Source organism: Dermacentor andersoni, chromosome 1 (genome assembly GCF_023375885.2).
Source record: "Dermacentor andersoni chromosome 1, qqDerAnde1_hic_scaffold, whole genome shotgun sequence".
Lineage (NCBI taxonomy): Eukaryota > Metazoa > Arthropoda > Arachnida > Ixodida > Ixodidae > Dermacentor > Dermacentor andersoni.
In genome coordinates this window covers 103,292,146-103,307,332 of record NC_092814.1, presented here as the reverse complement: position 1 = coordinate 103,307,332, position 15,187 = coordinate 103,292,146, and the positions used below count along the sequence as shown (strand labels likewise).

The 15,187-nt window shown below is 44.7% G+C and overlaps 1 protein-coding gene and 1 non-coding gene across 8 annotated transcripts in view; one reads left to right on the top strand and one right to left on the bottom strand.

The window, feature by feature from the left end:
• Window positions 1-15,187, top strand: part of Wdr59 (WD repeat domain 59) — a 113,750-nt gene that overhangs the window by 88,664 nt on the left and 9,899 nt on the right. For 4 of the 7 annotated variants that reach the window (XM_055061852.2, XM_055061853.2, XM_050193379.3 and 1 more), the window contains 2 exons: window positions 2,106-2,248; window positions 9,690-9,797. In XM_055061852.2, the coding sequence (XP_054917827.1) occupies window positions 2,106-2,248; window positions 9,690-9,797 (251 nt within the window). Of the gene's footprint in view, window positions 1-2,105; window positions 2,249-9,689; window positions 9,798-15,187 lie in introns of those variants that run through there. The other 3 variants (XR_008608677.2, XM_055061858.2, XM_055061857.2) reach the window with 3 other exon arrangements.
• Window positions 5,145-5,218, bottom strand: TRNAS-AGA (transfer RNA serine (anticodon AGA)). Its single transcript has one exon. It is a non-coding gene; the product is annotated as a tRNA-Ser (tRNA).

Sequence of the window (15,187 nt, the reverse complement as noted above, 5' to 3'; positions counted from 1 at the left end):
CATTTTATTGCTGCTTAAAAGCTGTGGGTATGATTGCTGGTGGTGGCAGCTGCATTCTGACGGCGTCAAAAATGCTAAACGCTAGTGTAAAATGCTCCTACGAAATGCAAAGCGTACTAAACCATTTCCAGAAGTGCCTGGCACTGCAAGAAGGGAGAAGGAAGAAAAAATATTCAGGTGGGGTGTCATGATGTAAACCTCTCATGCGAGAAGACAGGGGAGGAATGCCGCTTGCAGGCACTGGTCAAGGCAATAAGAGCTTCTGTTATGAGGAGGGTAGCTCTTTTGCTCACACCAGTGCCTCACAATATTTCAGTTATCTCCACTATTACTAAACCATTGTTAAGTTATTGTGGTAGAAGGCTACTTCCGGTGTAAGCCCTCAATTTCTAACAAGGCCTAGTGAGAGACTGTTTAAAGAAATACTGCGTCACTGTACAGTTTTAGTGAGACAACCAAAGGAGCTGCAGTATGCACCATGCAAGTATCAGGAAAACCAAATTTACAGCACAGTCAAGTGACAGTGGGCAAAGCATTGCCTTCCCCAGTAGTTCCAGCTTACTGGAAAAAAGCTAACAGAAATAAAACACCAGCAGCTCAAACTTTTGCTTTTCTGCAGCTTTATTCCAGGAAGAAATTGCCAAAGTGATGCTCCTTCATGCCCAAGACATATTGCAACTTTTATTAAAGAGGCCTTGTTAAACCTTTTATGAAAGGTGTGAAATGCATCTGGCATTAAAGTGCATCTTCTTGCGAATCTTATCCAACAAAAAAAATGTTTGAATGCACCTCGTATATAGTGGAATTAATGGCAATCAAATGCTGCCATGTCCTCACAGCCTTCCTCACCTTTTCATCATTCCTACTGCACTCTAAGTCATGCACCATGCCTGTACACAACAAACAATACTGCCCATCATGCACCAAGCTTTTGTACTTGCATGACCTCAAAATCATTTAGCAGGTTCCTCTGTCATGCTGCCCATCTCGGTTGTCATATTATTGGTATGGTAGTAATGTGCCCTGCCACTAGATTGTGCACCACTTTATCAGTGATAAGATTTCTTCATTTTTCCTTCTGCTAGATGTGCTGCTTGGTCGTAACATTTAAAAAGGTTCGCCCCAATAGCCATCATGTTTTCCCTTACATAGGAGTACTGAAAATAAGTGGGGCTTTGAAAAGTTGAAGGAAAGAGCAGACAAGTCTTTCAAGTAAGATTGCGGGCTCCCAGCTACATGTACAGAAATAATATTTGGCTCAGATATTTATGACAGTATCGCCTAGCAATGAAGCAACTGCATTTACCAATTATTGGCAGTACTGCCAAAAGGGTGAAACATTGAAAGCAATAGCATGGTTTTGCATTGCGCTCAAGCTCCTCAGATGGTGTTCTACCAATACAAGGGGCCAACATGTTCGAGCAGCACATCATGCAAGGCAACTGCTACTGCACCATGGGAACAGCACCCTGGCAGCTGATAGGCGTCTAACAATGTTTGTGTGATGAGGAGCGCTAACGGCGGCATTTGCAGGCGTTGCAGCTCGATAGCACACGAGATGAGACCGAAGAAAAAACTTCAGCGTTTGTCAACACCCAGTAAAGGATAGAGCATTTTAGCATGACCTTTACTGTCCGTTCAGACCAGTGTATGTGCTAGGTGTGGTAAGCACACAGCTGCTCAGCAGCAATGCTAGTGTGTATGTGTGCACAATGCTCGCGCCAGCAGTGGAAGACAGAACGCTGCCGAAGCAATTGAGTGGCGCGTGATAATGTATCCACTTGGCTTCACCATTATTGCAGCTCAACACACTTTCTGTCACTCGCGTCTCTGGAAACATTCTAACTCTTTGCGTGCAGGCCATGTGTGCGCCATCAATATGTGACAGCATGATGGCAGTGGCACTGACGGCATGAATGCACGTCGACTGTCCATATAACTGCTATTGCAGTAAACGTGTTGCCCTTTAAGATGTGTTGCTGTGCGTCTTTAGCAAACTTGCCAACTATGCGTTATCAAAATGTATGTAAATTGAAATAGAATGCAAATATTTGGTTTGTTTTGGTGTTTTTTTACTGAAGCTAATATGGATTGTTTTTCTGTAGGCTCCTTGATCCTTGCAAGTCTGCTCAGTATGATGAATTCAAAAAAAAGTATGCAGAGATACTCTACAAATGGAAGCTGTTTGAGCAAAGAGCATGTGTTCTTAAGTGTCTATCAGCAAGCCCACCCAAGGTGAAAGCAGTTGGTGAGTCATGACTGTTGACACTGTAGCTAGTATTACCGTATTTGCACTATTATAATGCACACTCTTTCTTAAATTAAAGGTGCGTTCAAATTTGCATGCACGTTACAATTGTAGTTGATACTACTCAAGACCAAAAATGAAATATATATGTATATATATATGTAAGCTCGATCCAAGGTTGCTAGCCATAGAATGAGTCGTCAGAAGAAAGCGACGCTCAGGGACATTCCAAGGTGGCCCCATGGTGCGTAGAATCCGTTCCCGTCAGTGGCGTAGCCAGAAATGTATTTGGGGGGGGGGGGGGGGGTATATGCCGACAACTACCACACTCCTCCCCCTCTTTCACCTCTCTCTCTCTCTGTGTGCGTGCGTGCGCATGTGTGTGTGTGTGTGTGACAAGAAAAAAAAAAGGGGTTAACCAAGGGGCCCAATTTTGATTAAGCATATCATAAGAATCCAACAAACATTCACACCAAGGACAACATAGGGAAAATTACTTGTACTTAATAAAAGAATTAAAGAAATGATAAATTAACCCTTTCAAGGTCGATTTTTTTCACCATATGCAACCGCCCAGGGTCCATTTTATTTATTGCAGATTCCAATTCTTCTGAGGGACCTATTTCGAAAAAAGTTGACCGTAATTTTTCTAGGGTGACCGTAAAGTGAGAAAAAAATATTTTGTGTTGGTATATATGTACTCTTTATTCATCAATACCAACAGTAAAAAAAAAAGCAAATAAACTCATAAGAATGAAAAATTTGATGCATTGTTATACTTAAAGGCTTAGAATATGCGCTCACGAGAATATTTCACCAGTCTCAAATGTTCGTGCTCTTACACTAATAGTATTTACACCCATAGCCTAATTGAACTGCGTAGGTGAGCGAACCCAAGAAAACTGGTGGTTGTGTGCCCGTCAAAAAAGCAAAACGTGCAACAAACTTCCGCTAATCTTCATCTTATCGCCAACTAGAGGCAATTAGATATCACGAGGCTCCCCCCCCCCAAGAGAAAGAAAAGGAAACGCATGCATGGTGGCATCCTTCCTATGCGTACCCCTGTGAGCACTAAACGGGCGAGAAACAGGCGGCCGCCCTTTGAACGATTAATAACAAGATAGCCATCAGTTTTGCAAGCGCAAGAAACCGAAACCGCTTGTGGAACAAAACCGAAACTGCTGCCCGCCCGCGCGCGCCACAACGCGCGAGCGGTAGTATATAGACGCGGCGGAGCAAAGTAGCTCTAAAGCAAACCATGCAATGAAAACTGAGAGAGGGAGGCGTGAGAAAAGAAGTCCCTGTATTCCCACATAGTGACAGCACATACCCAGACAGAAAAAAAATGAGGAAATTGGCGTGCTTTTTAAATGTACAGACGGCCCCGTAAATATACGGCGTCGACCATTTTGGACTTGTTCGCGGCACCGTATATTTACATCATTGGCCCTGAAAGGGTTAATGGAAATGAAAGTGGATGAAAAAACAACTTGCCGGAGGTGGGGAACGATCCCACGTCTTCGCATTACGCATGCGATGTTCTACCACTTGAGTTACCGCAGCGTCATTTTCCCATCCATTTTCTTGGGTGTTTATCTTTCCTACCACTACTTCGACGCCGCATTAGCTCAATCAGTAGAGAATCGCACACTCAATGCGAAGACGTAGGATCATTCCCCAATTCCAGCAAGTTGTTTTCTCATCCACTTTCATTTCCATTAATTTATCATTTCTTTCATTCTTTTAGTAAGTACGTACAAGTAATTTCCCCTATGTTGTCCTTGGTGTCAATGTTTGTTGGTTTGTTATGATATGCTTAATAAAAATTGGGCCCTTTGGTTAAACCCCTTTCTTCTCGTTTATTACATAACGAGGGTCTCGAATCCAGCAACACTGATACCTTGAGGTAGCATGCATGGGTTTATTGACCAGTTGCCTTCACCCCATAAGATCACACACTCGTGACGCCTGTGGCAGAAAGAATGTTCCACATACGCTGCCAAGGTTTATGAGTGGTGATGCTGGCTAACATTCCCAGGGTTCTAGTAGGAAACATAAATACCCAAGGAAGTGGATGGGAAAACGGTGCCGCAGTAGCTGAATTGGTAGAACATCGCACGCATAATGTGTGTGTGTGTGTACGTGCGTGTGTGTGTTATACACCATGCAAAAGGTAACTCCTAGCACTCCCTGGACAAGAACGCTTTAACAACGAGGATGCACGTTTTTGTGTTGCCGAAACAACACTTTGGTTGCTTAACTTCTGACAAAATGTTCCATTGCTAAGGTGCGCGGCCACTTCGCATCAAATTATGCTATCATCATTATGGTATATTTAAAAAATGATATGAAGAAAACTAAAATTTCATTTACAAATTGATGCATTTATATCATGTATGTTGATGACCGAGTTGGTACATGACTTGGAAAAACTAACAGTGCTAAAAATGGGGCAAACAAAAACAAGACAGTGCACTATTGTGTGTTTTCTTGTGTGCAGGCCAGACTTGTTTGCAAGTCGCCTATCACTCAGTCTTGCTTACAGCATCGTAAAAAAAGACTGTGGGCATGCTATACTATTCTGGATTTAAAATTACAGGAATGAAGCTTTGTGCAAGAACTTGGATAGTATCATATGATGCAAGTTTCACTCACTTTCAGTGACCTGCTGTACGACATGTTTGGAGAGGTGTTTGGAAGTAACTTGCGATCATGGAATTGTAGTCATCCCACGACACACATTGTTGACTGACGTAGTAGTTCTGCGCAAACCCGCAAGGTGGAGAGAAGTGATGAATAAAGGGAAAATCGGACATCCACCCGTTCGTAGCAATTGCTAAAAAAGAAACCCATACGGGTTCCTCGAAAGAAAAGCCTCATAGCTGAAGAAAAATTCATCCTGGTCCGGGACTCGAACCCGGGACCACCGCCTTTCTGGGGCAGCCGCTCTACCATCTGAGCTAACCAGGCGGCTAGGGATGGTAGGGCGAAGTCGAATTTGTCGACAACACGAAGCAAAGGCAAGAGATTGACGTAGTAGTTCTGTGCAAACCCGCAAGGGTTTGCGCAGAACACATTGTTAATTGATCACACTCGGTAATTGAGGAAGCAGACAGTCCAAAGCAGGGCTGCTTCCTTTTTAGAAGCCTTTGTGAAAATTACGGAATCCGTAGTTCGCAGTAAAATAAGGGCCATCTGGTAGCTCCGAGAGATTTTAAAGCATTGTCTCCTGACGCCAGTCTATTCTCAAAATTGCCAAGATGTTTAGTTAGGATGGGCTCTCCACAAGTAGCACGTTACGACTGGGTAGGTGAGCCTCGGCTAGACGACTGGCACAGCCGTCTTGAGTTGAGGATCGGGCAGTGACGAGACACTCTCTCTATGTCCATAATTATGCGCCAACTTCATTCTTGACAACTTTTGTGCATGTCCCCCCTCCCCTTCTTAAAATTCTTTTCTGTTGGTTACTGTCACACTCTTCAACATTGACCGGGTTGTTGAACCTAACATTCCTATATTTCTGTTTCTGCGTGGACTTCGAGGCCATTTGTCTGCCTGCCCTCCCACCTGTTTGTTGTGGCGGTTTCTCAGCTTCCCTGGCCCAGCACCCCCTTCCTTGATGCCATATTTACTCGAATCTAGGCCGACCCCCTAAAGTCTGAAGCCAACAAAAAAAAAATATGTTACCTCGAATGTAGGCCGAACAAAAAAGCCAGGACAGCGTTCACAAAATGCAAACAGCATTTATTGAATCTGAACGTGCAGAGCTCATTCAACGTCATCGTCGCTGCTAGACTCGTCGCTGTGTTCCTTGTAACTGTCACCTTCAAACAGTGCACTATCTTCGGTACCGTCAAGCGCATTAGATATGCTGCACTTTTTAAAGGCGCGCATGATCAAAGTACCTGGGATGTCGTCCCACGCTGCAGCTACCCAGCCCGCCAGCTGCGATAGTGATGCACGTTTGATGCGGCCCGTTGCTGTTAGCATGTGGTCTTCGTCAGTCAACCAGTCCAAGTAATATTTCCGCAGACGATCCTTGAAAGGTTTGTTGATGCAGACATCAAGTGGCTGCAACTGGCCCGTCGTGCAGCCCGGTATGACAGCGAGGTCCGTGTTCGCTTGGGCGAGCGCAGCCTTCATGTTGTCGGTCAAGTGCCCATGGTAAGAGTCGACGACAAGGAGCGAGTTCTTTTTCAAAAGGGCTCCTGGCCGCCATCGCCACACAATCTTAACCCACTCTTCCACCATCGCACCCGTCACCCACCCGTTCTCATTTGCCCACACAATGGCATTTCTTGGGAAATTTTCTCAAGCAGGCAGTGTCTTCCTTTTAAATATCATATAAGGAGGGAGTTTATGTGCATCAGCTGTGCAGCACAGCATCACAGTTGCGCACTGCTTCTCGTAGCCTGCAGAGTGCACCTTCACCTCCTTGGCACCCTTTTCATTCACGTTGTATGCCACTGGCATATCAAAATACACAGCCGTCTGGTCGGCGTTGCCGATTTGCCCAAGGTTGTAGCCTGCCGCTTCTCTCTTTCGCAGCATGTAGCGCTGAAAAGCTATCAGCTTTTTTTCGAAATCGCTTGGCAGCTTCTGGGTGATTGAAGTGTGACGTCGGAGGCTGAAGCCGAAAGTTTCATGAATTTCTGAAGCCAGCCCCGGCTGGCTTTGAAATCCTTTGGCGTTAGGCCTCACTCCCTCGAAAATTCCCTAGCTTTCGCTTGGAGCACTTCTGTTGTCACTGGAAGGGCAGCTGCTCTCTGTGTCCGAACAAAGTCAGGCAAAACTGTCTCCACTTCGTGGTGACGGCCTTTCTTTGGTCCGCTAAATGCCATCCTTGTTGCAGCGCACGCAAAAAGCTGCTGTCGTTGTCCCCTCCAACGACGGACGTTTTTCTCATCGACGCCGAAGTCCTGCACGGCTTGAATGTTCGACGATGCCTCTGCGGCTATCACAACTTTTTGCTTGAAAGCGGCACTGTAGTGGCATCTCCTGCTTAGTGCCATCGCGATAACACCACGCCGCACACCGATACGGCCGACACGACACAGGTCAAAATGGTGACCTCGCTTGTGTACGGTTGGCTACTGGCACGGCTAGTAGCAGCTGCGATACTGACTTTTCTAGATGGTGCTAGCTATGCACCGTATTTAGCAGTTTCAATGAAAAACTGGCGCATCTTTAAATATCCTCGAATCTAAGCCGACCCTAGAGTTTGGAATATGATGATTTGAAAAAAAAAAAAAAAAAACTATCGGTCTAGATTCGAATAGATATGGTATATTTTGCCGTGCGCAAATCAGCGTTCTCTAGGTCTTTCTTTTTTAGCTTGTTTCTTGCCCGGTTTTAAAGCGAAGCTTTCTTTGCCTCTTCCTTCTACTTTCCCACTGCTGGTGTGGCTGTATTGCATGCCGCATCGGGGGTGGTTCAGAGCGTAGAAGCGCGGCAGAGAGGAGACGCGAGAAACTCATTAGACCTTCGCACCCCGTTGAATGTGCACAATGCCCTCTGGAGCTCTCTGTGCATCGCCACATTAGCCTCTTGACAGCTGTAATTATCCGTGATCCCCGCAAAAGCATTGCAGAAATTACGCTTACCTTTCTACAAACGAGTTAGTCTAGAGTGAAGCCAAATAGAATAGTAGAGAGGAGGGGTAGAGAAGGCAGAGAGTAAGTAGAACTGATGCAGTTTCGAAACGAGTGAATAACAGCCTTGCCACTCTTCGCTCGCAGTTCCCATAAAAGGGAGGGTGACCGACAGCGGTTGCAGGCAAACAGGATAAATTTAATGTCAATGTACGCTACAGTACGTTTGTACTGTTTCTGAAAAATAAACACCATGCAAATTTGTCAAGTGGACAACTTGCGCAGGGCGTGCAGAAGCAGAACCGCATTAAAGAGCCCCGCACGGTCTAGTCGACACTACGGAAGCGGTCTCATGTCAAATCAATACTTCTGCGCCTGCCGCAGTAGCTTTGCGTCTATGGCATTGCTCTCGGAGGTTATGAAGTATGGCGCACAACAACGCCTCAAGCAGACACTTCTCCCTGTGTGTTCTGTGTACTACGCAAACAGCAGTGGTGCATGCAAGGTAACGTTTAACATCGACTCACCACTCTCATGTTGGACTAAACGTAGATGAAATTAAACATTCACTGTCAGCATCCTTGCTAGTTATCGTCAATCAAAGCAAACAGTGCAGAAAGCTTCGCTTACATTGATTCCCACAGTGTATGGGATCTGCATATTTTTTTTTCATTGTTAACGCCATCTACAAACTAGCCTAACAGCAAGCTCTTCTCCAGTTTATTAACATTATGAAAGTCAGGGACACGGAAAAGAAAAAGAAGAAAAAAAAATTGGGGGGGGGGGGGGGGGGTTGTTTAATATGCGTATCCTAGACAAGCAAGTCGCATTATTTTCAGAATGCTTTTCTTCCGCGCAGCGTGGTCGATGATTTGGTCAAATACCAGAAATGACAAGCTTTTCAACGACATGAAGGCCTGGTGGGGAGCAACAATGCCCCCAAGTTTTATGCATGCGTTCGTCCCATCTTTATCTGTGTGTGGAATTTTTAGCGCTGATCCCCCCTCAACAGTTATGGCTAACACTACCCGGAATAAGGTAAAGGCGCGCCTTGGCATCGCCTTCACGATGACGACCCCCCCCGCCCCCCCCGCCCCCCCGCCCAATTTTGGACTACCACTGGCCCTTGCCTTGCTTTCACATTCAAGCTTTCTCTGTCATCCCCGTCACTCTTTTGGAGCCCACCTCCTGAAACTTTCCGTTCCGTGAGAAGGGGGGGGGGGGGAGGTTCATCAGAAAATCGGGAATAAAGTAGAAGTGCGCCTTGAGTGAGGCCGCAGTGTTCTGTGCATGGGAGAGGGGATCGCCCCCACGACCTCTCCTTCCCCCTTCATTTCGCACCGCCACTAGCCCTCGCCTTGCTTTCACGTTCAAGCTTTCCCTTTCATCCATGTCGCTCTTTTAGAGCCCACCTTCTGAAACTTTCCGTTCCTTGGGAAAGAGGGGAAGGGGGGGTTTTGTCAAAAAATCCCCCCCACATGGCTACGCCAATGGTTCCCGTAGACAATGGTTGCCTGAGGCTCCATAAGTGTGGCATTTTTAATGCATTAAATGGAACTGAAGAAGACTTTCTGTGGTCAGTAGACAGCGAAAAGAAAGTGTCGTCAGACTCCGATAGCCACTAACCACTATGTCTCTGTGCCTTGGTATGTTCTGTAATATTGGTTCAACACAGTGTGCATCGACTCAGGTTTCGGTACTTGATGTGTGTGGTAGAATCGGCACCAAGTTATTTTTTTGGGTGTTTGAGCCTTAATATAACTGTGCGTTATAATCGGTGGCTCGGTAGAATTGTGTAAATACGGTATATTCTATAGCTAATATTATGCTATACCTGTGTTTATTTGCAGACTTTGTTACAGTATGCCATTACTGCAAAAGTGATGTTCGCGGTGTTCAGTGTGACGAGTGCAAGAAACTTACTTTGCACTGTATTGTCTGCCATCTTGCAGTACGTGGTGAGTATTTTTGTTTGTTGCATTTTTACAGGTTTACATTGAAGATGTGCAAATACCTATGATATCAAATATGAATAGGGTGTACTTTATTAGATCTGTATTTGCTGTCGGGCTTTGGTTATTTGGTATAATTAAAAACATAGCTATTGTCAAATAGGGCATGCTGTGATTACCGGAGGTTAGAAAGACTCAAACAATGGGCAGCTATTTATGCAGGTCATTTATAAAGTTCTAATTATCAGCATCAAAATTTGGCAATCATTATACATGACAGGCAAGGACATGACTATGTCTCTCTAGATTAAAGGGACGCTAAAGGCAAGTACTAAGTCGATGTGAACTGTTTAAATACAATTCCAGAAACCTCACAACGCTTGTTTTGTGCCACGAAACGACTTAGTTTACGAGAAAATTGCATCTTAATGGTCCAAATACTTTTTCGGAATTCAAATCTCCCGCCACCCAACTGGGGAAGTGGTGACGTTGCATGCGCCATCACCACCCTTGCTGCCGTCGGTGAGTAAAACGGCACCCGACAGATGGCCGTACCGAGCCAAGACAGCGCGGTTGATTCACCGCTGCAGCTCCTTTTTGGTCAAGTAGAGTCGACTGTTTGGGCATCCCGCAACATAACATGGAAGTTTAATTCTCTGCTGTATGCAGTTTGTGCTAGTTTCGCGAGTCAACGAAACCAGCGCAGCACTACGTGTTAACGAAACTACTGAAACGCGAAAGTATGGGCGGCACGGAGGCAAGCAAAAGCGAAACCTTTTGTAATTTCAATGAGTTCTTTTAACTGAACAAGTAGCATTTTATTTCGTCTTATAATACAATACAAGGATATTTATTGCAATGAGTGGTTGAGTACTAGTGATAGACTTTAACTGAGCAGTGCTTTCGTCATCGGGCAAGTACTTCAATGTCCCGGGGGAGTCTCTAGTCATGTCCTGCATTTATCTAAATTTCTCTATTATTGCAGCTCTGTTCGCGATAATATCGACACCTCAGAGATTCTGGAGCACTAATCTATCACTTTAGTTTTACTTAATATTTGCCTTTAGTATCCCTTTAAATTGTGTCTGAATATCATGTGCTATTGTACAGCAGAATGCTGCTAAGGCATTCAAAAATAGAATGGGGCTGCCTTTTGTGCCTACACTGATCTGTTTCTGGCATTTAGAGAGCCCCTCACCAGACCCCACAGTAAATATTGGTTATACACTGGAAGTTGTTACATGTCCACTAGGGAGCGTTCTGCCGCAAAAAAATTTTCAAATCGGCTCATTAATAGCTGAGATAGAAATGTTTCAGTTCCGCGAACCCATGATTTCAGCAGGCGGGCTCCACTGCCAAGCAAGACGCTCTCTCCACTCGCCCCGTCTAGCCTCCGCAAGCGAAATTCCTTCCCTGCGTTCTCCCATACCAGACCTCGAGGATTGCGTGACACGTACATCACAGGCCCCGCCTTCATTTTTTTTTTCTCCTTGCTTTTTTTTTTTTTTTTCGGCGCTATGCACTTCTGCTGATGGCAGCGCGCATGAGCTGTTCTCTCGTTCTCGCAGCACACAATTTTGCACACTGTGCACAAGGAAACATGACTAGCAGTATAATTCAGTGCTACACGAATACTAAGGCAGAACAAGCGGATCACAGAGCATGATCACCCGCTGGAACACGGTAGAAAATGGCATAGTTTCAGTACCTGCACACGTGACCGCACAACCGTGGGAACAAGCAGACGAAGCGGAAGTACATCTCTCTTGCTTCGGTGCGAAGTAAAACAAAAAATACGCAGACATTCCGTTTCTGTGTTTTATTATTTCTCTAAAATTCAATTCGTCAATTCAAGCAACAGATCACACAAATAACAGATGGTGCCTTGAATAATTCTCCAAGTCACGTGTCACCACGAGTGACGTCACACTGTGGACCCGAGTACGTAGGCGCAGGGACGCAAGTACGTCATCCTCTGGCCTGGAGCGCAGTGGCCGTGAGGAGAAGGAAAAACGGCGTTCGGTTTGAAATTTCAGATCTTTCTGCGGCGTGTAGCGATGTAATACTTTGCAGTCGCGATCGTTATCGCACAATATATGCTCTGCGTTTGTCAGCTCAACATGGCCAGTCTTGGTGAGGGGCCCTTTAAAGGGAAGTAATCCCAGGGAGATTCATACTGTGCTGGTGGCGGTCTAAGCAAATAATGCCCCATATTTGGCACTATTATCAAATGGTGTGGTCAAACAAGCCAGCAAGATGAAGTAGCCAAGTATCTCTTAGTGATGAACCACAAATTACAGTGAAAGTGTAGGCCCTGGCGCTCACTGACAGATCGATAACTGTTGAAAAGTTAGTCCAGGAGTTTAACATGTGTCTGTGGTTACTGCACAGCATTCCTAAATATAACCAGATCCAAAGTTGCAGCATGCTGAGTTTCACAGTAACGAAAAAAAAAAAAAAACTTTTTGGAAGGAAGCAGTTGCACAAATGTTGCAGCTGTATGATGGCAGCATGTGCAACCTTTTTAGACTACAATGTGCCATGTGCCCATATTCACCCATCCTTGACTTCTTTCCAATCCATTGTATGAGAGAGAACCCCATGGAAAGTGTCCAGGGTTTAATGGACACTTTCTGGAGTGCAGCCTTTCACAGTTAAAATAGGGGACTGTATAACAATGCTCTCCGTCAGCTATATAGTCATGAAAGGGGTAAACTTTTGCCCTACAGAAAGAAAGTGCACTGATGGATATATTGATGGCTACATATCAGTTCCTTCGTGGTGATAATTATAACTGTGAATGACCTTTCTACTGGCCACCTCACATGTGGGGCACCTACCAATTTAGCCAAAAGTACTTTACCAAATTCCTGCAACCTCTCTTCTCAATGAGAGTATTTTCATTTGTGGAAGGCATCATTGATTCTTAGGGAAAGAAGGCTACCTGAATGAGTGTAAGGAGCAAGCAGTTTAATTGTATAGTAGCTTGTAGTCACCTCAAACATACTTCAATGTTTAGTTACCTGCAAACTCATTTTATTTTTTAATTATTATTTGATGTCAAGTATTTTTTCTTTGGCAACTTCAAGTTTGCATCACTATTCTTGTTTGAGGTAATGAGGTCCTACACTAGTGCATAATCCTGTTTTTTAGTGCATTGTAACCCTGTTCAGTTGCATCATTCCATTATTATCATTTTTGTTATATTCAAGCTGTGGTAGCCTTTCTTGTCTACTTACATGTCGCCCACTTGAGTGAGCTTGTACATTAGCCAAGTGTAATGGGCATTGTGTATTTTGAAGAATATATATATGCCTTGTTTACCCATTAATCTTTGTCTTCCTTTCTTCAATTTGGAAACAAAGGTATTCAGACTAGTGTTTCATGACATATTTGGTGATTGTGTTTAATTAGAGGTGTCTTTTCCTATCCTCAAAACCCTAATTTACATATCTTTGTGTCAATTGTCAGAGTTCATAATGAAGGCTGCAGCAACCCGAGTCCTTGCCTCATGTGATGGTGCACATGATCACTTTGTCTTGAATACTTTCAGGCATTATACAAAATATAGTGCTACATGAAGGGCTTAGAAACTTTAAATCAATGCTAAAACTACATTTTCATCTTTTTGTTAATTTTAATAGGCAGCTGTTGACCCATAATTGCAGTGTAGAGGCGCATGCTCTTGCTCATGACAGATAGCAAATTTTCCTTCAATGCAACCAGTTCAAAATGAATGTAAATTCCTCTGAAATTTCATTGGTTAAAAAGAAGCTTTAGGTCTTATACTCCCTATTAAGGTGCACATGAAATGCACAAATGAAACTGCCAAAGTTATTGAACAGAATACTTCTCTTTAGGTGCTTAAACAGTTGCCGTTTGCAGAATCATGATCTCTGTTGTTATTGCAGTTATCGTTGTAGTCACTATGTTTCAGTTTTCTAAACATAAAGAGATCTGCTTGAAACAATCATCAGAATGGGTTATTTTTATTTATGTGAAACTAATTTGAGCCAAATCACCTCAGTAGTGGCCTAAGGAGTGCATTTGTGGATTTCACATGTATATTTGGATAGGGGTATAAAGAGCTGTTCAGATAATGAGTCACAGGACTGTGCTCACTATATTTTTTTTTTTTTCAATTAAGTTTTATATTGTCACGAGAGAAAAAGCCAGTCAGTCAGTTCTAAGCGAACAGCCGTTTACAGTTCGTGTTTGCAGCAGCTACCACGCACACTTCTTCCTCGACCTCTAGCGTAACTAGTGCGTGCCATTACCCCTCCCTCCAAAAAAAAAAAAGAAATAAATAAAGTTGGGGAGATGTTAAATGCCACAAGGAAAAAACAAAAGAAATGAGAAAGACAACGGACGAGACGACAGGGGCCGCATCACAAAGTTTGTGGATGAGAGTCAGCGCGAATGGTAAGGCTTCATCCTGGTAACATGAACAATGTCAGAGGAACGTGGTCTACGGGAGTAGTGCGAAGTGTCGGCTGGAATAACTTCGTAGTTGACAGGACTTAGACGACGCAAAACTATGTAGGGTCCAAAGTATCGGCGCAATAATTTTTCTGACCGGCCTCGTTGACGTATAGGGGTCCAAACCCATACAAGATCTCCCGGGTTGTACGTGACGTCTCGATGGCATATGTTGTATCGACGAGCATCTTGACTTTGTCGGGATAGAATTCGTTGCCGCGCAAGGTGCCGCGCCGCTTCGGCACGCTGAACAAAGGCGTCTGTATCTGGTGCGGTAGGTTGAGACGAAGTTGGTAGGAGCATCACGTCGAGCATAGTGGTGACGTCGCGTCCGTAGACCAGACGAAAAGGAGGAAACCCGGTGGTTTCTTGCAGGGCAGTGTTGTACGCGAATGTCACATACGGGAGCAGTTCGTCCCAATTTTTATGATCCGTGGCAACATACATGGAAAGCATATCCGCAATCGTTTTGTTGAGACGCTCTGTTAAACCGTTAGTCTGCGGGTGAAACGCAGTTGCCGTACGGTGCGTTGTTCCGCTCAGCTGCAGAATATCTCGGACCAACTGGGCAGTGAAGGCCGTACCACGGTCTGTGATGACGACTGCGGGAGCACCATGTCGAAGGACGATATTTTTGATAAAGAAGTTAGCAACATCTGAAGCAGTAGCTCGCTGAACGGCTTGTGTTTCGCAGTATCGAGTGAGGTAATCGGTGGCGACGACGATCCAGCGGTTATCAGCCGAAGACTTGGGAAATGGGCCGAGTAAATCCATCCCGACTTGTTCAAAAGGTGAGCAAGGAGGTCGGACAGGCTGAAGCAGACCGGCTGGTTTTAGTGGTGGAACTTTGCGGCGCTGGCAATCTCGACAACTTCTGACGTACTGCTTCACGGTTTTTGTGAGTTTTCGCCAATAGT